This window comes from Pelophylax lessonae (genome assembly GCF_965119305.1).
Source record: "Pelophylax lessonae genome assembly, chromosome: 2".
Taxonomy (NCBI): Eukaryota; Metazoa; Chordata; class Amphibia; order Anura; family Ranidae; genus Pelophylax; species Pelophylax lessonae.
In genome coordinates this window covers 145,677,071-145,701,155 of record NC_138769.1, presented here as the reverse complement: position 1 = coordinate 145,701,155, position 24,085 = coordinate 145,677,071, and the positions used below count along the sequence as shown (strand labels likewise).

The window sequence follows — 24,085 nt, the reverse complement described above, 5'->3', positions numbered from 1 at the left end:
CCTTGATATTGATAGAGGGCAAAAGATCCCCTTAATGAAGGAATGCCAGTACCGTGCGAATGGACTCCACCAGAAATTTCTGAACCCAAGTAAAGTGGTTCAGAGCCTTGGGGTCCAAGATCGGGCGGACCTTGCCTTCCTTCCTGGAGATAGTAAACAGATTTGAATAAAAACCTGGAAAATGTTCAGACTCTGGAACCGGCACAATGACTCGTTGTGCTAACAGGTCCTGCAGTGCCCTGTAGAGGCCCTGCAGCCGATCGTGAGACAGGTGTAAGTGGGAAGGAAAGAACCTTGCAAGCACCGAAACTCAATCTTGTAACCGAACCAAATCAATTTGTGGACACATTTGTCCTGAATAAGCAGGGTCCACGGGTCCAGAAAGAAAAGAAGACGGCCCCCCACCTTAGATGCAGGTGAGGGCGCCCTTTCAGGCTGAGGAAGACTCGTCTGCGGAACTAGTAGTGCCCGCTTTTGACTTGCCATTCCAGGGTCTCTTGGAGCCTCCCGCGAAGTTACGGGTGGATCTCGAACCCTTTTCCTGCAATCCAGACGGACGAAAGGGCTGCTTGTGAGCCAAGAAAAAAAGGACCACATTTACGACAGGGTTCCTTGCTCTTGGCAACCTGCGGAAGTAATGTACTCTTACCTCCCATAAGGCCCTTAATGATCTCCTCCATAGAGGCCCTGAACAAACGGTCACCTACAAAAGGTAGATCAGTAAGCACCTTTTTAGAAGGCTGGTCGGCTGACCAGTACTTCAACCAAATCATGTGGTGAAGGATCACCACCATCAGATACTCTGCCAGCCAAATGGGCCGCATCCAAAGATGCATCACAAATGTACGGTAGACCCTGGATCAACTAATCCGCCAGCTCCACCAGCTCTGGAGGGTGTTGACCCCCTACCAGATCCTGGCGTAAAATTTTTGCCCATTCTGTTAAGGTCTGGGATACCAAAGTGATAGCAAACACCAGCCTCAAAATTGTACCTGGCATGGTGAAAAGGTAACGGACCAGAGCTTTAGCTCTCTTGTCCACAAGATCCTTAAAGGATGAAGAATCCTCCACCGGCAAAAGTGTGGCCTATATAGCCTGGAAACCCTGAGAGTCCACCGACGGTGGAATCATTAGTATCTTCTGGAGAGACTCCTCAAAGGGATATCAGCTAGCGAAAACGCTTAGGTATTTCATCCATGAGTTTTGGGGAACCCCACTGACTAGTGACAATATCGTCAAAATAGGCAGGAAAGGGGAACACCTTAGTCACCTTGGAAGTCCTCCAACTTAAAATTTTCCCGCACTGACACAATCAATGCCTCCACCAGCGCTTTTTCATGCGCAGCTGCAGAGGAGGAGGATTCAGTTAGAGCACTCAGGGTGCGTGAATGCAGACCCAGTGGGCTGACTCGCGTCCACGGTGGCCAAATCCACCTCAGACTCGGAGGAGGCAGAGCATAGAGGTGAAGGCGGGGACGCTTCTTGCTAGGCGGCCTTTGCAGGGCCATATCAACCTTTGACACAAGTGACTGCAGGGCAGACCGAGACCCAGAGGGTCCCACTGCTTCAAGGAGTGGGTCAGGTGGTGATACACGCTCCAGGGGTTCCATGGGTAAATCTGAGCTGCACTGTGCACAAAAGAAAAAAAACATTTTTTTCTTTATTTTTTTTTAAAAAAAACTTCAGCACACCGCTCGGAGCACCACAAGTATCAGCACACCCGCGGCACTGTATACTGCAGAGGAAGGATCGTATACCACCAGAGACTCACCACCCCAGAGCTGGAGAGCGCCAAAAAGCCTGCCGCACAAGGAGGAAGAGGTAGCACCGACACTGACACTAGAGGCCCCTGCTGCACGTCACCGCATTGGACTACAAGAAAATGGCTGCCGTTATAGATTACAATGGGAAACCCAAAACATGGCCGCCAGACTACACAATTATGGCCGCCGAGGCTAGTGAAAACCATCCACAGCAAAATGGCGGTGCCACGCAGTGCCCGGGACCCCACTGGACCCCCAGGGAAGTAATATTCCACAAGGGGGGAGCACCCCAGGGACCCCCCCATAGCGCAAAAAGTGCAGGCACCCCTAAAAGGGGGCCACCTGTGGCACACTTCCACCGCCCTCCGGCCCTGCACCAATTTAGCCCCCCACCCCAAAAAAACACCCGTGCACCCCAAAAGGGGGCTAGGGGGAGGGAACAGGGGGCAAGTGAGGATGACCAATGCAGGGGAAACCCCACTAGGGAGAGGGTGGAAATGTGAGAGGAGGAAGGACACAGGGGGGCCTACCATCCCTAGGGAGGGCCTACCATCCCTAGGGAGAACCCACGACCACCCCAGCAATTCCCAGAGAAAAAAAAAGAGGGGGGAAACTACTCACCACACCTTGGCATTAGGCGGGCACCACTCCTGGCAGTCCATCGCACCATCTTGGAATGGGGGTGCTGCAGCCAGAGGTACACTGCAACTCTGATCATGACTGCTGAGGTGACCAGGGCTATGCAACCTTGCAAGCCCCCTTCCGGTGGGGCTATGTCGCGGCCAACATAGCGCCGAGCTAATAGTTGAGTCGCGCTCGCAGGCCAGACCAAAAGGATCTAGAATATCCAGTGCATCGCCCAGTTCAGCTGTTGATTGTAGTTCACACGGGAACAGAAAATAACAAAGAAAAGAAAAAAATTCCATTCAAAAATGAAAAAATGCCAGGACCGTACTCCTGACTAGGCAGAAAAAAAATGAAGTCTTATAGCAGGAAGTGATGGTATACCCCCTGGGACTGCCTCAGGTGGCGTAGCCAAAATTGTTTAGGCCTAGTCCTACTCCTGCAGAGAGCAGTATAAGCCTAGGGTCTAAGACAACATGGAGCGGTCTTTGTCTTGAATTCCTCCTAAAAATAGCAGTGCACTTCCTTGTATGTGAATGTGCTTACAGCTGTATAAATGTATATCTATAGTGTGAGATCTAAGCTATTGCCTCTGGCCACCAGACCAAGGAGATTTGGAGTGAGATTTGGCGATTTCACTGCAAAGCTGATCAAGGTTCTCTTTACTGGAGAATCTGGCATGGAGAAGCACAGCTCTACCTTTACCAAGATGGCCACTTCCAGATATACACAATGCAAAACAAGGCATGGGAACCAGATGCAATCCTTTAAACCGGAGTTCCAGCCTGTATTTAGAAAAAAAAGGGGGGGGGCATGGCCAGGACGGGCACGTGTGCGGACCTGTCTCACAGAGCTGGCGCGTGTGATCCTCTGATAATCCTCTCCCTAGCCGACATAACACCTGAGCAGAGGCTCGGAAACACTGCAGACCGTGAGCTGCTAATCCAGGGTCCCCTGGCAGTGACATCCCGGCACGATTAAGATCATGGTGCGGGGCAGAAATAGAGTGGAGGCTGCAGCGCCGGATGGCCAAGATGGCCTCCAGACCCCTATGCCACAACGCGGCCCAAGGGATAAATCAAAAGATCCTACAAGTAAGTCCTCCAAAACAGTGGAGAAAAGAGAAAACAAGGGACATGCTTTTCTACATTCAAAAGCTGCCTGGGGCTACAGCTGTTTTGGCTGATCAGGCTCATAGCTCTGCCATTGAGAAGGGGAACACGGACATGCAACACTTTTCCTCCAGCCATGTGTGAGTCTGTGGACATAGATGCAGACCAGGACATGGACAAGGCTTCCCAGCCATCTTTGAGGGACATCCTCAAAGCGGTACATAAATGTACAGCTTCAGTTAATAACCTTAAAGTGCACCTTTGGGGTTTAATGGCAGGATTTGCAAAAGATTAGGGGGCGAACCATTGCTACAGAGGGTTGCATTAGTGATTTGGAAGACCAACTCCCCCCTGTGATCAGGGACACCCAAATCGCACTCCAACAAGCAGCTGCCTCCCATAACAAGAGTGATGACATTGAAAACAGCCGCAATAATTTACACATAGTTGGGATGCCGGAGAGAACAGAGGGTAGAGACCCCACGCACTTTGTGGAACGCTGGCTGATGGACACATTTGGGAAGGAGGCTTTCACACCATTATTTGCTGTTGAGAGGGCTCATCGTACACCACTTCGCCCGCTACCGCACAGTGCCCCACCGAGACCCATGTTGGCACACCTCCTTAACTACAAGGATAGGGAAATTATTCTGAGACTTACCAGGGAGAAAGCAGATATTCGGTACAATGGTGCCAAAATATAAAATTATACCCAGATTTCTTTGCTGAGGTTCAGCGCAAACATTCCAAGTTCTATGATGTTAAGGCGCGGTTGCGCCGTCTCCACTTACCATATGCTATGCTGTATCCGGCCAAACTAAGAGTGACCGCAGATGACCAATCCCACTTCTTTGAATTGGCTGGTGAGGCAGTTTCGTGGCTGGATCGTAACGAGAACAGCCTGCGTCAGTGACAGGTAGCTGGCGAAGGAGGATTGAACCTCAAGGATCATCTAGAACTGGTGCTAACTTACTTCTTGATATATGTGTTCTCTTTTGAATTCTCCTTAACAAAAAGGCTGGGGAGCCGTTGAATATATTGTACAACAGTGAGAGTTACCTTTACGCTACTCACAAAATGTGTTAACTCAGGAACTAATTCACCTGCGGTTGCGGGTGTTTTATTTTTCTCTACGGCGCAGTTGCGCCTTGCGGTTTACAACTTTGGTTTGAATTTTCCACAGCAACCTGTTCTTATCATTTTTATCGGACAGTCCCTTACTTGGTATTTTACCCTGCCTGCAGTCTACTTATACTGGTGGGATCCACTATCCAGTTTGATAGGGGCTTGCTCCCAGGAATCCCTGTTGGCCTTCTCCTACAGTGCATTGTCTACTACTTTTCAATGTCGATACCTATAGTATCATGGAATGTTAGGGGGTGAAGCTCCTTAAAGCCATGATATCCACGTGCCTCCAGAAATTTCATCTGGCTATTGTGGGGTTGCAGGAGACCCACCTGACTGATGATACTACTTTTGCAATACTCATGGGCCTCAAACGTGCATCACTCCACTCCAGGGGTGTCAGTGTACCGATACACAGGTCACTGCTCTTCCAGGAACTGGATTCAAGGGTGGACTCTGATGGCAGATATGTATTTCTGTATTGTAAATTGTATAATGTGCAAATGGTATTAGCATTTGTGTATATCCTGCCTCCATTTTCGATGTATTGCAACTTCTTAGGACGGATCTGGTTGACAAACCTGACCTCCCATTGTTGATAAATAGGTAATTTTAACTGTTATCTTGACCCTCTTCTGGATCGCCTCCCCCATTGACTAGGCCGGGGAGGGACAGGGGTACAGTCCTGGGGAGATTCTTCTTCATTATCTCAAATTGACCTCTCTGTGGGTAATGCCACTATGTTTAGATATGTCTCAACAGTAGATTATCATACTCGTGGAGTTTCGGCTCATTCTCCACTTGTAGTGGGGCTTGCGATATGTCTTTCGATAGCCATCCCCAGGGCACCCTGGAAGCTAAATGCCTACTGGCTGCAGCTTTTCCCCGCAAATGACAATATTGAAATCCAGAATGGCAACTTTTTTTAAAGATCATGACTCATATGATGACCCTATTCAAAAATGGGAGGCCTTCAATGCGGTACTAAGAGGGATTATTGTTGCTGAAATTCAGGCGGTCTTCTGAAATATGGAGGACCAGGTAGCAAGAACGGAAATGGCATACATAGTAACGCCGACAGAATCAGCTAGGGAGGCATGGGTCTCGGCACAGGATTAGCTGGATCGTATTCAGGCCTCCACGGCGGAACAAAGGCGATTTTTCAATAAGGCAGCATTTTTTAAAGATGGGGAGAGGACTGGTCGCCTTTTGGCCAAAATCGCCCAATCACAACAGGCCTCGCCAGCCATGGGCACTATAAACAGGCCTCGCCAGCCATAGGCACTATAAAGAATAATGCGGGCAAAACTGTTAATAAACCTGAGCAAATTATTGAGGCTTTGGCTGGGTTTTATTCCTCATTTAATCAATCACAGAGGACACAGTCTCTAGAGGACCTGTCGGACTACATACAGAGGATTCCTCTTCTCACTCCAACAGTAGCTCAAAAGGCTAAACTGGATGCTCCTATTACTTTGGAGGAACTACAGAGGGCAGCCAGTTCCTTTCCTACTTGCAAGGCTCCGGGGGATGATGGTATTCCAATGGAACTCTTTGTTAGGTACGGTGAGACAATTTTACAGCCGTTGTAAGTTTTTAATGCCTCAATACGGTTGGGTAGATTACCTGAGTTCATAAATCGAGCTATGGTGGTACTCCTTTTAAAACCAGGTAAAAATCCCCTTGATCGGGGTTCCTATAGGCCAATTTCTCTGCTCCAGAGTGATGTAAAACCATTGGCAAAACTGTTGGCTTTCAGATTGGGTGAGGTGGTGCAGTCAATAGTGCATCAGGACTAGGCAGGCTTTATGCCCCCAAAAGTCTACAGCGGTTAACTTACATAGACTTTTTAACATCCAGACCCCAGCAGATAATGCTGGTACTAGAGCCTTACTCTCCATGGATGCCCATAAGGCATTTGATAGCGTCAAATGGGATTACCTTTGGTTGATACTCTCCGGGTTTGGATTTGGGGAGAAGTTTATAGCTTGGATAAGTCTTTTGTACAGTGTACCGACTGCTTCTATAAGGAATTTAAATAGAGTGTCATCATCTTTTACAGTGGGAAGGGTTACTAGGCAGGGCTGCCCCCATTACTTTTTGCTATTGCCATTGAACCGTTTGTAGTTCTTATACGAGGCAACTCCCTAATTACAGGATTTCGGTATGGTGAAAAGATCATGCTGTATGCAGATGACATGTTTATAATGCTGGGTGACACGGACTTGTCTTTGGGGACGGTCACAAATTCTATTAGTGACTTTGGCAAATATTCTGGTCTTGTGATTAAATGGACTAAGTCGACGTTGCTCCTACTGGACGATGCCGCCAATCAATTAATAACCCCTTCTTGTCCCATCCCTATTACAGACAAATTTAAATATTTGGGAATCTCTGTGACCGCAACCCCCTTGGACTATGGCTTACTGAATATAGCCCCATAACTACATAAATGCAGAGATAAAATTAAGATATGGAACAAATTGCCGTCAGTAGCGGGAAGGGCTAATCTTATTAAAATTATTTTAATGCCCCAACTCCTTTATCCTATGCATAATTACCTGACTGTTATCCCCTTAAAAAAAACTTTCAGAATAATAAATTCTATTTTTGAAACATTGCTGTGGGGAAACCGTAAGCCAAGAGTTAAACTGGAACAGCTACAGAAACCAAATGGAGGGGGTCTTGCCCTTCCTAACCCTTAGCTATTTTATGTGGCAGCCCAGTCGTAACACCTGATTGGTCCTGGCTTTGTGGCTGAGCGGCGAGGTGAGGATCGCCTCTCATCCAGGGCATGTATTATACTTACCTATACAAAAAAAGACATTGGTCTCAGAGGGCCTCGAGGCTCTTAGTTTTGCCAAACCAAACAAGCTCTTGCCAAAAAATTTGGAACAAGGCCAAGTACCTGCAACATGTCATGGCATACACTAAGTATAGCCCGATATGGAATAATAACAATTATCCAGAGTTAGCCAAGTTAGTACATTGGACTAGGTGGAAGGACTATGGAATAGACTACATATCCCAGATATTTCGGAACGGGGTGCTGATCTCTTTTGAGTCCTTGCAGGGGTAATTTTCCTTACCTGATCATATGCTGTTTTACTACCTAAAATTGTGGCTTGCAGTAAAGGCACAGAAGGCTACTCGGGAGGGGTGTATGTCTTCCACCCCAATATTCAACTTAATACAACAGGCAGAGGGCTCCAAGGGTTTTATTTCCCAATGTTACAACATGCTGCTACATAGAAAAGAAAGGAAGAGGAGGCGCAAACACCAAGTGCATTACCCGTGGTCAATGTTGCAAATTATTTAATAAAAAATACCAAATGCATACTCACAGACGTAAAGATAAAAACATGTTACAAGAATCCACCATGTGTGAACTGGAACAAGTCCTTCAGTCAGGACCGCTAACGCGTTTCGGGGGTCGGGCCCCCTTCCTCAGAGCTGACCCCCGAAACGCGTTAGCGGTCCTGACTGAAGGACTTGTTCCAGTTCACACATGGTGGATTCTTGTAACATGTTTTTTGTAACATGTTTTTATCTTTACGTCTGTGAGTATGCATTTGGCATTTTTTATTAAATAATTTGCAACATTGACCACGGGTAATGCACTAGGTGTTTGCGCCTCCTCTTCCTTTCTTTTCTATGTACCCGTATTGGAGTTCCCTGCCTGAGGAGAGCAGCACGCCAGTCTTCCCATTCGGAGTGAGCGCTGGGCTGAATTTTTGTACAACATGCTGCTAACCGAATTCCATAAGGGCCATCCCAATAAGGCGACGAGGGATGGGAGGGCGATCTGGGCCCATTATCGGCTGACCAATGGGAGGAAGCATATCAGGCTGTGGGTTTATGTTCTATGAATGAGGCGCAGAGGATATCTCAGCTATACATTCTTCTACGAGCTCATTATACTCCCCTAAGGCTCTAGAGCAGGAGTAGGCATCCTTGGCTCTCCAGCTGTTGTAGAACTGCAAGTCCCATAAGGCAATTCAAATCTGTAAAGAAAAGCGCACGCAACCTCGGGCAATAACGCTTTAATAAAGGACAACAACACAGTACATTGGAATTGCACTCACACTTTTCCTTTAAGACAATCGCTTTACAGCATTCCAACAGGAGCTACTCGCTCCTCCCGTCCCTCCAGATGGTGACTCTGCGGTCTCCTCATTCGCGGCTGCCGCCGCTGTTTCCCCACTCTCCTTCACTTCCTGTGTTGCCTGGTCACCGGATGCCGGTTCTAGTGGGACCTGAGGAAGGAGGCTCCGCCTCCGAAACGCATTGTCCGTAGTAACAGCAGAGGCAGTGCACCCGTGTCTTGAATCTCCCACCTCGCAGCTCCGTACAACTTGTGGCTCCGGCTTTGGCTGAGGCTCTCCTGAGGCGCCGTAGATTACGTTGGTATAGTGCGCAGGCGCACTAGAACCGGCATCCGGTGACCAGGCAACACAGGAAGTGAAGGAGAGTGGGGAAACAGCGGCGGCAGCCGCGAATGAGGAGACCGCAGAGTCACCATCTGGAGGGACGGGAGGAGCGAGTAGCTCCTGTTGGAATGCTGTAAAGCGATTGTCTTAAAGGAAAAGTGTGAGTGCAATTCCAATGTACTGTGTTGTTGTCCTTTATTAAAGCGTTATTGCCCGAGGTTGCGTGCGCTTTTCTTTACAGATTTGAATTGTTTTGATCCGCCCCCCCCCCCCCAGTGGAGTGAGAGAGGAGCAGCAGCAACCAGGACATTTCAGCTATAAAACATACAAACAAAGGAGGTGAATACATGGACAGCGCCATGGGCTGGTGAAGTACTCCTCTTTGTACTTGTTGTATATCAGCATGTGCAGGATCTGTCCTTCTTGATTGTTAAGTCCCATAAGGCACTGCAAGACTGACAGCCACAGGCATGCCTCCCCAAGGCAGAGGCATGATGGGATTTGTAGTTTCAGCACAGCTGGAGAGGCAAGGTTGACAACCCCTGCTCTATAGGATGGGATATGGTAGAGTGCTACAGTATCCTAGCTGTCAAAGGGATAGTCGTGACTTAATTCATCTTCTATGGAGATGCCCCAAGCTCCACCTTTACTGGACTCAGATTTTGAACACGCTTTACTAAGCATTTAAAGTAAGAACACCAGTGGACCCTAAATGCTGTCTATTAAATATTTTAGAAGAGGTGGTTGAGGAAAAGGATATCAGGTTGGCGGTCGGTAGGGCTCTGTTCCACACTCGGCGATTAATCCTAATAATGTGGAAGTCGGTTGACCCTCCATCACATAAAATATGGCTATCAGCTGCGGGAGATGTTTTACTCTTAGAACATCACATATTTACTAGATGTGGGTGTTCGGGTAAATTTGAAAAGCTGTAGGGCTTGTGGCTGGACACTACTAGCCTTGGTCCACAGGAACTGACAATTCAAAGATTGGGTTATGGTTTGAATATTTTGCACGGGAAAATGGGAGTAACGCTGGATAAGGAACTAAATTTACTGGCTTACATGGCGGGCGGGTGGCATGGAGGGAACACGCTGATAATTCTGATCAGAAAAATGTAGGCTTGGTTCTATATAGTTATGTTATTCACTGTAAAATGCAGAAGTATTTTGTATGGTATGTATTGGACTGTCATGTTGCTGGTTCTTTATTATTTGTCCTTTGTTTCACAAACTTTTTTTTTTTTTTTTTTAAATCGGAAAAGTCAGCAGCTACAAATACTGTAGCTGCTGACTTTTAATATAAGGACACTTACCTGTCCAGGTATCCTGCAATGTCAGCACCCCTAGATGATCCGTCCTTCGACTTTGGGTGCAGGCGCTGGCATTCTTACTAAGGAAAACCGGAAGTGAAGCCTTGCGGCTTTACAGCCTGTTTCCTACTGTGCATGCACTTTCTGAATGGTCTTGCCGTCTTCTGGGACCTGTTGGTGTCTCCCAGAAGGCAGCGGGGGTGGGGGGAGTGGAGGAAGAGGGTCTGTAAATTCCGTAGATCGCAGTGGCACTGAATGTGGCGCCAGAGGGGGGAGGAAGCTAAGATAAGATAAGTGGAGGTTTCACTTTTGGGTGGAAATCCACTTTAAATCAAGAAGTCAGTAGAGGATGTTAAACAGAGTCAGTATTTCTGAGGTGTAACAGAAAACAGCAGGTTCCACAGTATACCACATGTGTACAAAAGAGTAAGGTGATGGCTCTCCATTAAAATTTAAATTGCAAAAGACTGGGCTACATCCAACAAAAATATGTATTTACTGTTTAATGGAAATTGTTTGATAATGACAATTTTCAAAGAGTAATTTGAGAAAGGTGTTCCAGTTACTGAAATAGATTTTTCAATCGATTCATATGGGGCCTTGACCAGTCACATAAACATTCACACAGTTTTGGTTATCTGAACTCCACAAATAAATTCTGTTGGCCCACATAACAGTCTATTCAAAACCGATAGGAGTCCCAAAAAAAAGGTTTCTAAAACTCATAAGACTAGAAAAGCAACAAGACAAACGGGAGACATTCAACACCATTGCTACTCTCACTAGAAGGTGTCAAACAAAGATAGTTTTACAGTCCTAAAACAGGGGATGGAGAACCCTACAGTGCCATCTACAGGGATCTCTTGCACTTGATTATCTGTGATAATGATTCTTCCAGTACAAAACATACAGTCAGGTCCATAAATATTGGGACATCGACACGATTACGATTCTAATCTTTTTGGCTCTATACACCACCACAATGGATTTGAAATGAAACAAACAAGATGTGCTTTAACTGCAGACCTTCAGCTTTAATTTGAGGGTATTTACATCCATATCAGGGGAATGGTGTAGGAATTACTACAGTTTGTATATGTGCCTCACACTTTTTAAGTGACCAAAAGTAATGGGACAGATTAACAATCATAAATCAAACTTTCACTTTTTAATACTTGGTTGCAAATCCTTTGCAGTCAATTACAGCCTGAAGTCTGGAATGCATGGACATCACCAGACACTGGGTTTCATCCCTAGTGATGCTCTGCCAGGCCTCTACTGCAACTGTCTTCAGTTCCTGCTTGTTCTTGGGGCATTTTCCCTTTAGTTTTGTCTTCAGCAAGTGAAATGCATGCTCAATCAGATTCAGGTCAGGTGATTGACTTGGCCATTGCATAACATTCCACTTCATTCCCTTAAAAAACTCTTTGGTTGATTTCGCAATATGCTTCGGGTCATTGTCTATCTGCACTGTGAAGCGCCGTTCAATGAGTTCTGAAGCATTTGGCTGAATATGAGCAGATAATATTGCCCAAAACATTTCAGAATTCATCCTGATGCTTTTGTCAGCAGTCACATCATCAATTAATACAAGAGAACCAGTTCCATTGGCAGCCATACATGCCCACGCCATGACACTACCACCACCATGCTTCTTTGATGAGGTGGTATGCTTTGGATCATGAGCAGTTCCTTTCCTTCTCCATACTCTTCTCTTCCCATCACTCTGGTACAAGTTGATCTTGGTCTCCTCTGTCCATAGGATGTTGTTCCAGAACTGTGAAGGCTTTTTTAGATGTTGTTTGGTCTTCCTGTTTTTGAGGCTCACCAATGGTTTACATCTTGTAGTGAACCCTCTGTATTCACTATGGTGAAGTCTTCTCTTGATTGTTGACTTTGACACACATACACCTACCTCCTGGAGAGTGTTCTTGATCTGGCCAACTATTGTGAAGGGTGTTTTCTTCACCAGGGAAAGAATTCTTCGGTCATCCACCACAGTTGTTTTCCGTGGTCTTCCGGGTCTTTTGGTGTTGCTGAGCTCACTGGTGCGTTCTTTCTTTTTAAGGCCTCTTGCACACGATACTCCTGTTTGGGAATCTTGCGGCTTAAAAATGCTCAGTACAGCTTTTTGAGCTAAAATACAGCCCATTAATTGTAATGTGCCTATGCACACAGGCGTGTAAACAAGCGCTGTGTATTCTTCAGTAAGAACAAAATAGTAAAATCTGCATTTTTGGTCAGTAATTTAAGCCTCAATACTCGCGAATACACGCGAATACACGCGAATACTCGCAAATACATACAAGAAAAAAGGTCTGGAAAAAAGTAGATGCTCAAACAGGAGTATTGTGTGCAAGAGGCCAAAATGAGATGCTCAAACAGGAGTATCGTGTGCAAGAGGCCTTAGGATGTTCCAAACAGTTGATTTGGCCACACCTAATATTTTTGCCATCTCTCTGATGGGTTTGTTTTGTTTTTTTCAACCTAATGATGGCTTACTTCACCGATAGGGACAGCTCTTTGGATCTCATATTGAGAGTTGACAGCAACAGATTACAAATGCAAATAGCACACTTGAAATGAACTCTGGACCTTTTATCTGCTCCTTGTAAATGGGATAATGAGGGAATAACACACACCTGGCCATGGAACAGCTGAGCAGCCAATTGTCCCATTACTTTTAGTCCTTTAAAAAGTGGGAGGCACATATACAAACTGTTGTAATTCCTACACCTTTCACCTGATTTGGATGTAAATACCCTCAAATGAAAGTCTGCAGTTAAAACACATCTTGTTTGTTTCATTTCAAATCCATTGTGGTGGTGTACAGAGCCAAAAAAGATTAGAATTATGTCGATGTCCCAATATTTATGGACCTGACTGTACATACACTTTATATTCTATTACCATACTGACCAATAATGGTGCTCCTGTGGACTGATGAGCTGGCCATAAGTTCAATAAAAATATAACAATGTAAAATCAAAAACCTTTGCTGTCTTAAACAAACTCTACAACTTTATTCTGAAGATTAATGTAAAATAATGTAGCAAAAAATGTGCTAACTATATCATAAAAATATATTTAGTCGCTCATTAAACTGGTAGTTTAAACCGTATGCTCACATGTACCTACAGTTAAGCTTACCTGTAAAATGAGGTGGAATAACTCCTAAACTTGCACAGAGACAATTACTGTTTGTGCCGCCGGTGACGCCACCAACACATGCGCTCTAAAGAGATGGCATACTCATCATGTCCCTTTGGAGCTCTGTGCTATGCCCGTGACTACCGCGCACATGCGTGGGAAGGACTACATTGAGGCTCGGTCATTCAAACAACTGGAGGCCTGCGAACCCCGAAGGAAGACCGGGTGAAGATGGAAGTCCTGTCAGCGATGACACCATGCTGCTAGAGGGCTTCATTTCAAGGTAAGTCTTTCATAATGTGCTAGTATGCCTTGCAGGGGGAAGACTTTACTACTCTTTTAAAGTGGAGGCCGAACTTCCGAGGGGCCGCAGTGGGATCTCACGGAAGTGGGGATGGGTACCTGTCAAAAACAGGTACTCGTTCCCCCCTGAAAGGTGCAAATGTGGCCCCGGAGGTTGGGGAGGGAATGCAGGTAAGCGGAGCTTCCTCTTTTGGGTGTAACTCCGTTTTAAGAAAAATGTAATTAAGATCCAGATATATTAAAAGAGGAAAGAATTGCAGAATAGAGAAGTCAACTTTACAAACACATTATATAAAAAAAATAAAAGCATTACAAATACATTTACATAAGATAAAACAAATTGAATACATCTTAAACTTTAGATTTTCACAAAACTACATAAATGTAACATTTTTACACCACTGCAAACAAATGTAATCTAAAGGGACCTGGCAAATTATATGTACCTAAAATGACAATTTTCATTCGTGAATATATTATGAGAAAAAAAAAAAAATCGCTAAATAGTAATATATTTATAGCTGTTAAACTGATGAGAATGACCCATAACCCTAAGTTGTAATCCTCAACTTTCCTGTATGATTCTGTCTTAGTATACGTATTGCAATTTGCTAATACATTGCAATACTGGAGAGCTTGGGCAATTTGTTATTCATGAATAACACACACTGTTCAGCAGCTTTCCAAGATCATTAAAAATATACAGATGGCACATCTACAGATTTTGAGAATGGTTAGGTTCAACTCTAGGCAAAACATTTTTCTTATTTTTGGATAGGTTTATAGAAATAACTAATGTTGTCTACAGTATACTGTCGATGATGTAGTCGCTGCATGTATGATTGACGGAACAGAACCCTATTTTTTCATCCGTTCAAAAAACGCAAAGGAAGGAAAATCGGATGTCAGCGGTGTCATCCGTTGACATCCGCAATGCCCATAGACTTACATTATGTCCGCATATCATCTGCAAACGGATGGGATGATATGCGGGCATACGGAGCGGATGACACAAATGTCATCCGCTCCGTGAAAAAAAAAAAGTCCCGCAGCGGACAAAAACAGCGGAGCGGCCGTCTAAAAGAGCCCTAAGTAATATTGTGAGCAAGACAAGATTTTGACTAGTGAGGTGGTTTTTCTGCAAAACCTGAAGGAATAAACAAAAGAGCCATGCTCTACTACTTGAGCTGCTCACCAATATAGGTGAAAATTTAAACACTGGGGATACACAAACTACAATGAAGCTGGACATACACTAGAATTAACGGATATTAAACGTTTCATTTTTAAAAAAAAAAAAACAACATCTCATACTTGCCTGCTCTGTACAATGGTTTTGCACAAAGCAGCCCCGATCCTCCTCTTCTAGGGTCCCTCACCGGCACTCCTGGCTCCTCCTCTTCCCTAAGTGGGGCTTGCTATAGGGGCACTGATATGTACCCTCTCCTGAGCCCTGCCCCTCTGCTCCCTTCTCACTGACTGTGATTGACAGCCGATGGCTCCCGCTGCTGTCTCTTAGCCAATGAGGAGGCAGAGACACAGGACATCAGCTGCTTTTGTGCACAACACTGGATAGCGATCGGCCTCAGGTAAGTATTGGAGGGGTTACATACTGAAGGTTTTTTACCTTCACGCACAGAATGCATGATGGTAAAAACCTTCAACCTTTAGAACCTTTTTAATTCGAATGTTTTTTTTAAAAAACGTTTCTTTTTTTTTTATTTTCTAATGGTTAGTGGGGTCATATTGACTTTTCTTTTTAAAAACGGACAAAATGTTGTACTGTCGAACGACATTCATCAAACCATGAAATGCACAACCCTGTTCCAACGTTTTTGAGACGTGTTGCTGCCATCAATTTCAAAAATGACCTTTTTTTTTTTTTTTTTTTTTTAAAATGGTACATTTTTGCCAGTGTAAACACTTGATATATTTTCCATTTTCTATTGTGAATCAAATTTGGGTTTAGAAGATTTGCAAATCATTGCATTGTAGTTTTATGTAGATTTTACAGTGTCCCATCTTTTTTGCAATAGGGGGTTGTACTAGGAATTGATACTTAAACAAAACAAGGCAAACAATGGAAGACTATCCTAGCTGTTTTAGTAAAATCTAAAAAAAAAAAAAATCATACAATACAGCATAAAAAATAAATAAATAAAGGCATTCTTGGTTGCGATACAAAGCAAAACCAACGTCTGGTTGTCCATAATTTAAAGCTGAACCCAAGGCAAACAGGTAAATACATAGATAAGATGCATATCAGGGAGCAGTTTTACCTGGCAACGGCTTTATGTTTTTTGCTATCCAGCTCAAAGATAGCTATACAGTCCTTCTGTTCAAACAAATCATTTGGCAAGTTGGGCATATAAACAGTAATATAGTCGTAATAAAATAAAAGAGTGTTTACAGATTAAGCTGCATGTTACAATACTGCACTACCCCCCAGTGTAAAGGAAGAGAACAGACCTCAAACACATAAATAGTGTAAATAATAAATACCTTTAATCAGATCAGCCAAGTTATTCTGCTCCACGTTTTTCTTTGCATAATTGAAGCAGATGTCATCCACTTCAGTTGCGAGGAAATACCAGCCGTTTAGCGTGGCCCCCAGCAATGGATAGATGCAGGATGCTCCAGTACCTGTGAACAACAGAAATCCTAAGAAACAAAGCCAGGATGGGCACAACAACCAGTATAACACAGTTTTTTTTTTGTTACAGTTTTTAAAATTTAGATGCGATTTGCCTCTAGTCAAGTTATTTATTTTAACCTGCCAGGTTTTTACCACTGTTTGTTTCCCAGTTGGGGAGATTTCCTGTGCCTTCCTCAACTGTTGACCACACAAAGGAAATTCTCCAAATGGGAAGAAACAGCAATGAAAAACTGAGAAGTTCTATCCATTTCCTATTGTTTATTGGAGAGAAACCCCACACTTCCCTTTTTAATCACCACATAGGAAGCATGTACTTTTTGAGACATATGAAATATATCAACTCAAATCAATTAGAGCTGCACGATTCTGGATAAAAAGGAGAATCACAATTTTTTGCTTGAACTAAAGATCACAATTCTCGGCATAACATCATCTTTCACATTATACAACAAACATTGGGCTAACTTTACTGTTTAGATTTTTTTTTTTTAATTCACTGAGGTTTATTTTTTCCCAAAATTGCTTTTGAAAGACCGCTGTTCAAATACAGTGTGACATAAAATATTGCAACGGCCGCCATTTTATTCTCTAGGGTTTCTGCTAAAAAATACACATACACATAAATATAAATGTTTGGGGGTTCTAAGTAATTTTCTAGCAAAATGGATTTTTGTCTTACCGTAAAATCCTTTTGTCTGATGTTCATTGACTGACACAGCGACATATCTTCATTAGTCAAATGGGTTATGCTGCATTTCCTAGGAGTAGGACACTAGGCGGAATAGTGTTAACAAAGTTAACAGAACTTGTAACTACGCCCATTGGGCAGTCCCAGGTGGTATATTTCAACTTCCTGCTCTAGAATTTAGTTTTGTAACAAGCAGTATCGAAAGAATACGCAACCCAACTTCACAGGCGCTGTGTCCGCCAATGAAAATCAGAGAAAAGGATTTTACGATAAGGTTTAAGGGTGGTCTCTGGTCTGACTCTGAACTGAAGTTGTTGAACAGGATGGGCCGGGTGGGCCTCAGCGGCCTATATGCACGCACACAGTCCTGAAAGGATGGCGGAATCGGATGCCAGTGGTGACTGGTGAGTGGTCTGAGAGGACTCAGGGAGGCAGTAATAGCTGGCCTGGCTGTTAACTCACAGTGGGTGCTCTGCTCTGGATGTGGTGGTGGCCGGGTGCCAGTGCTGTGTGATGAGTCGGGCCTGGCGCGTCTCGCTGTAGTGCTGCAGCTGCAGTGCTCTGGTGAGGTCAGGTGAATGGTCTCTAGTCGACTCTCTTGCAGTAGTCCACTCCTCACGTCGGACGTCACGGGGCACGCCACGCCAGACGCCACACAGGCGGAGCTGCGTGAAAACCGGAAGTTGGGTAAACGTCCCTGCCTCACATTCTCGTTTAGTTTTCGTTCGTTAACGAAAACGGATTTGATTTTCGTCATAGTTGTCATTTGACGAAAATGTGCTATACTTTGCGTCTTGTTTTCGTCAGTTGAAAAATGCCGGTGACAAAAACGTCTTCGTTGACGAAATTAACACTGCTGTAAACTCCATTGGCTGTAATGTCATTGCACATATTACCTGAATATATTACCAACATTAAATATTAGGAAAAAATATAAGAAAAGCCTTTTTCTTAATGGTTTAGTTTTCAGCAGCTTAGTAGATGCTCCTTACTTATGCGTATGCGGTGGTGCAATACATGTTTAAACTTTAATGCGCTATTATTACATGCTCCGGATGGTATTGTGTTGCCGATATAGAAATGGCCAGCAGAGGAGTGTTCATTTTGATGATGTCAATTTTTTATTTAGTTTTATAGTCTTATGACTAGAATGCCATTTTAGTTTTAGTCGTATTTTAGTCATCTGAATTGTTTTAGTTTTAGTCTTATTTTAGTCGACTAAAATTGTGTTAATTTAGTCGACGAAATTAACACTGGTCCCAAAGCAGTATCAGCATAAGGGGTGGTAATAAACACAGCAAGAACAATTCCAAACAGGCTAAACATAGCCAACCAGGAAACCTAGGAGCTCAACCAGGAACTGGAGCTCACATACCAGAAAAGAAACCCCCTCATGAGGCAGAAGTCTCTGCCAACGCGGCGTGCAAAACCTTGTGACCAAAAGCAGCATCCGCAGATGCAAAAATATTCACTTTGCAAAACTTAGTGAACGTGTGTACAGACGCCCAGGTGGCCGCTTTGCAAACCTGAACCACAGACGCCTGATAATGGAAGGCCCAGGAGGCACTAAGCGCCCTCGTAGAATGCGCCTTAAAACAGGAAAAAGAGGAACATGACCCTAAATTGAAGAGGCCTGCACCATCGTCTGCCTGATCCATCTGGAAATGGTCGCAGCAGACGCAGCCTGTCCCTTACGAGGACCCTCCGTAAGAACAAACAAGGAAACTGACTTCCGAATAGACTCATGTCGCCATCAAGTAGACCCTGATGGCTGGAACCACGTCCAACGATTGCAAAGGAACCTCCTTGGGGTGCTTAGGCTTAGGACATAAAGAAGGCAACACAATGTCCTAATTCAAGTGAAAACCTGACACGACCTTAGGAAGGAACGACTGACAGGGGCAAAAGTACAACTTTGTCCCGATGAACTAAAAGAAAAGATCGTAAAGCAGGATGGAAGATTGGTCCTTGAGACAGAAGATCTTCCCTGAGAAGCAACCACCAAAGGGCGTCGGCTACTAACCCTACCAGGTCCACGTACCAGAACCGATGAGGTCAGTCTGGTGCCACCAGCATCACTGGAATCCCTTCTGCCTCGATTCTGCACAGAAGTTTTGGCAGAAGCTGTATTGGAGGAAATGCATAAAATCAGACGATATCGGCCCCAAGTGGCCACCAGAGTGTCCACGGCATCCGCCAGAGGATCCCGAGACCGTGCAACGAATCTCGGAACCTTCCGGTTGAGACAAAAGGCCAATAGGTCCACATCCAGTGCCCCCCACAAAGGCACTGTTGTTGAAAAACTTCTGGGTGAAGAGATCATTCTCCCCGAGGATAGTCCTCCTGCCCATTTTCCACCCCTGGAATGTGCACTGCCGACAGCGCCGGAACAAGACGTTCCGCCCATTGCAGAATATCGGCCACTTCCTTTGCCGCTAGGGAACTTCTGGTTCCCCCTTGGTGCTTGATGTATGCCCCAGCCATGGTGTTGTCCGATTGGATCCTCACTGGACACCCCGGCAGACGATCCGTCCACCGGAGTAGACAAAGTCTGATGGCTCGAATTTCCAGGATGTTGATCGGCAGACTGGACTCCTCCGAAGACCAAAGCCCCTGGGCTAAATCCGCTCCCAGGAGTCCGTAGTCACCACTGTCCAGAACACCAAAGCAGAGACCCTCCCACCACCTGACTCAACGGGATCAAATTGTCCAGAGAATGGATGCCTGTCCCATTTGGCTAAAATCTATTTTTGCAGAAGTCTGGTATTGAACCGAGCAAATGAAACAGCCTCGAAAGTAGAGAGCATCAAACCCAGCACCTGCATGCAGGTCCTCGGGGACGACTGACGATTGGATACCAGGAGACGAATTGCCTTCTGCAACTTCAAAAGTTGTGGTTTCGGGGAAAAAAACCCAGGCTAACGCTGAATCCAGAGTCCAACTTGATGGACGGAGTCAAGGCTGACTTTTGAAAATTCAGAATCCAGCCAAACTTCTGCAGAGTTCTCACTGTGTTGTCCAGGTCCTACTTCAGGACCAACTAGGAGTCCGTCCTCAGAAGGTCGTCCAGGTATCCCAGAACCGAAATCCCCCATTGCCCGAGTAGGGCTAACACTGGGGCCAACACCTTCTTGAACACCCGAGGAGAGGAGGCGAGACCAAAGGGTAATGCCACGAACTGATAGTGCTTCTCGTCTTTGGCAAAACAAAGAAAACGATGTCCGATGTTTATCGGAATATGAAAGTAAGCGTCCTTGATGTCGATGGAGGCTAGAAAGTCCTGCTGATGGAGAGAATTTTTGAACACACACAAAATAGTTCAGGGCCTTACCTTACCTTTCTTCCTGGGGGCCGCAAAGAGGTTGCAATAAAACCCCTGAAAGCATTGCGACTCCGGAACAGGGACCATCACCCTTTGTGACAAGTCCTAAACCTTTCCAAAAAGACCTTGAAGTCGATCCTTGGACAGACGCAAACTGGAGTGGAAATACCTTGGCGGGGGCAAGGACCGAAACTTGATCTTGTAACAGGACCGAACATGAGAACCCATTTGTCTTGAATGAACGAGATTCATGGATCCGGAAAGAAACAAAGACTTCTCCCCACGCCTTGGGCTTACCACCTGAGGGTCGCTAGGAACCCCCCCAAGAAAGATCGAGAGGGTTTAGACCCTTTGTCCTGCGACCCAGTGGGACGAAAGTGCCACTTAGGAGCCGAAAAGACCGAACAACATTTGCTTTGGAAGGTCTGCGGGTGCCAAATTGCACCCGCTTCCGCTGCGTCCTCCATTTTTAAAGTTTCCCGCACTGACACAATTAGTGCCCCTACCAGTGCTTTTTCCTGCGCCGAGGTGGAAGAAGAGGAATCATCCTCGCTGTCGGAACACTCAAGATGTGTGGACGCGGACCCCGTGGGGCCACTTACATCCGTGGCGGGCACATCCGCTTCAGATTCTGAGGAGACAGATGAAACAGGAGAGGACAGCGGGCGCATTTTGGCAGGTCTCTTTTGAAGAACCATGTCCACTTTTGACACTAAAGATTGTAGGACTGCCGTCATGGCCGCCATAGCAGAGTGGGACCCCAAGTATCCCCCCTCTGAGAGTAGGTCTGAAAACAAAAAGCAGAGAGCCTCTAATGCCTCGTTTCCACTGAGCGGATCGGTTCGGGTCGGTTCGGTACGGTACAGTATTTTGAGTGTTTCCATTATGAAAGTGGCCCATACAACCGAACCAAACCGCACCATTCCTGGTCCTCCTTCAGATGTAGGGCCATAGGAAATGGTAAGGTACGGTTAGGGCGAAGCTACCGGTGTCACACAATACATTCCACTGATTGGCGGACAGGAAAACCTCAATGCTCACGTCAAAAGGCATTTGGTGTAAACCCCACATGGCCCCTGGTGGTCCGACTTGCAGTGGAAATGCTCACCTGAATAGCTGGGACCATTCTAACCCTTCCAAACTGTACCGACCCGAACTGTTCCGCTCAGTGGAAACGAGGCATTTGTGTTATCAGTTTATTTAAAAGGGTAAAGCAGGTACAGGAAAACTGCTCACATTTAACCACTTAAGCCCCGGAAGATATTACCCCCTTCCTGACCAGGGCCTATTTTGCGATTCGGCACTGCGTGACTTTAATGGCCAATTGCGCGGTCGTGCGACGCTGTACCTAAACGAATTTGACGTCCTTTTTTTCCCACAGAGTTTTCTTTTGGTGGTATTTGATCACCTGTGCGATTTTTTGATCATGCACTATAAACAAAAAAAAGAGCATCAATTTTGCAAAAATAACAATATTTTTCACATTTTTTTATATGAAATTCCCCCCCAAAAAAAATGTAAAAATCAAAATTTTTTAACATTTTAGGCCAATTTGTTTTATGCTACATATGTTTGGTAAAAAAAAAAAAAAAAAACGCAAAAAGCGTATTTTGATTGGTTTGCGCAAAGGTTATTGCGTTTACTAACTAAGGGAAAGATTTTTGTCATTTTTGTTGTTTTTTTTTTTTTAACGAGTAATGGCGGCGATCTGCGATTTTTTTTGCAGGACTGCGACATTGCGGCGGACAGATCGGACCCTTGACTGACATTTTTGACACTTTTGGGGTTACCAGTGACATTACTGCAGTAATCAGTGCTATACATATGCACTGTTACTGTAAAAATTACACTGGCAGTGAAGGAGTTAACTGTATTGGAGAGGGAGGGGTTAAGTGTGTCCTAGGGGCGTGTTTCTAACTGTGATTGGCTGTGGCTACTAGTGTAAGAACAGAGATCAAGGGTCCTACATAGTAGAACCGTCTGATCTCCATTCTTACACAGGGAAGAATGACAGGCGGCTGTGTTTACATTAGCCGCCTGCCTTTCTTCCGGTGTAACGGACGATCGCGAGTGCCCGGCGGACATCGGGTCCGCCGGGCACGTGCGGGGGGGGGGGGTCCGTGACCACGCGGGGGGGGTCCGTGACCGCGCGGGAGCACGCCTCCAGCGGCGCACGCTCGCTCCCTAGAGCCTCACAGGCTAGCAACGTAGCCCGCCGCACATGTGCAGTAGCCCCCGCCACACCCGGTCTACAAGAAAATGACCGCCGAGCAGCCGCACATGCCAGAAATTATGGTGCCAGTGGGCGCGAGAAAAAAGCCCACCAAGCACATCCAAACAACACGCCCGGGACCACACCCCATACAGTATGCACACCCGGCCCCCAGATCTCTCTCTCTCTATCCATTCTAGATCTCAAGTTATATTATGCGGTTTTGTAACTTTTGTGCAAAATTAATAAACATAGAGAAATCTAATATTAAATTTGTACTTACTAACAAAAAGTCTGTTTGTTTTCTTTAAAGTGGTTGTAAACCTCAGTCATGAAATCTGAACAGAGAACATACTGTATATCTGTAGTATTTACTTGTCTCTCTCCAAAGCTCTAAATGTCGTCTCTCTCTGGTTCTTGTTTGTCATCTCTCTCTGGTTCTTGGTTCTCAGTTATCAGCATGAGTCACTTCTGAGAAGTTTTCTCAAAACAAGCTAAAAATTGTGAATCAACACTTCAGAACACGACTCTGTATCTTTCCTTTGCTCCAGTTTGCTGTGTGGAGGTGGGTATTTGCCTTTCCTCCACTAAGCTCTCACACAATGTAACTGCAGCTCTCCGTTTCCTCCTCTGTGATGCTAACAGATGCAGAAGGATTTTACCATAATTCTGCCCTTTTGAAGGGGTGTAGGGAGGGGAAGACTGCAGATAAACAAGTAAAACTTATGGAGGAGGATTTGTTTCATTTCTGTGTATCACCTGAAGCCTGACACTTCGCTGGGTATAGTAGAGAATTTACAACCACTTTAACCACTTGCCGACTGCACTATAGCCGAATAGCGGCTACAGCACGGTCGGCCAGTTCTGAGAAGCCGTAATATGACCCTCCTGTGATCGCGCCCACTGCTGCGCTCTGTGATCGCAGTATCCTCTGGACACTGCTGATCACAGATTGAGGTAAAGAGCCAATCAGTGGCTTTTTACCACGTGACGCTGTGTTCAATCACAGCTTATCACAATGAAAACAGAAGCTGGTTATCGGCACTCCTTTCCTCATGCTAACAGTATGAGGAGAGGAAAAGAGAGCAGATAACCGGCTTGTGTAATAGGGACATGAACACTCATAATCAGGGTACTGATTATCAGTGCAGTTCCAACAGTGCTGCCAATCAGTGCTGCCAATCAATGCCACCCATCAGTTCAGCCTATCAGTGCCCATCAATGCTGCCTCATCAGAGCACATCAGTGAAGGAGAAAAATTACCGGTTTGCAAAATTTTATAACAAACTATGAAAAAGTTTGTTTTTTTTTCAACATTTTCAGTCTTTTTTTATTTTGCAAAAAAAAGTGCAAGTGGTTAAAATAAACTCCAAATTACAGGAGAAAAC

At 45.2% G+C, this 24,085-nt stretch overlaps 1 protein-coding gene across 1 annotated transcript in view; it reads right to left on the bottom strand.

Annotated features, from left to right (window-relative positions):
• Nucleotides 1-24,085, bottom strand: part of METTL16 (methyltransferase 16, RNA N6-adenosine) — a 197,993-nt gene that overhangs the window by 111,819 nt on the left and 62,089 nt on the right. The window contains exon 4 of the mRNA XM_082247010.1: nucleotides 16,322-16,462. Within this exon, the coding sequence (XP_082103136.1) occupies nucleotides 16,322-16,462 (141 nt within the window). The remainder of the gene's footprint in view (nucleotides 1-16,321; nucleotides 16,463-24,085) is intronic.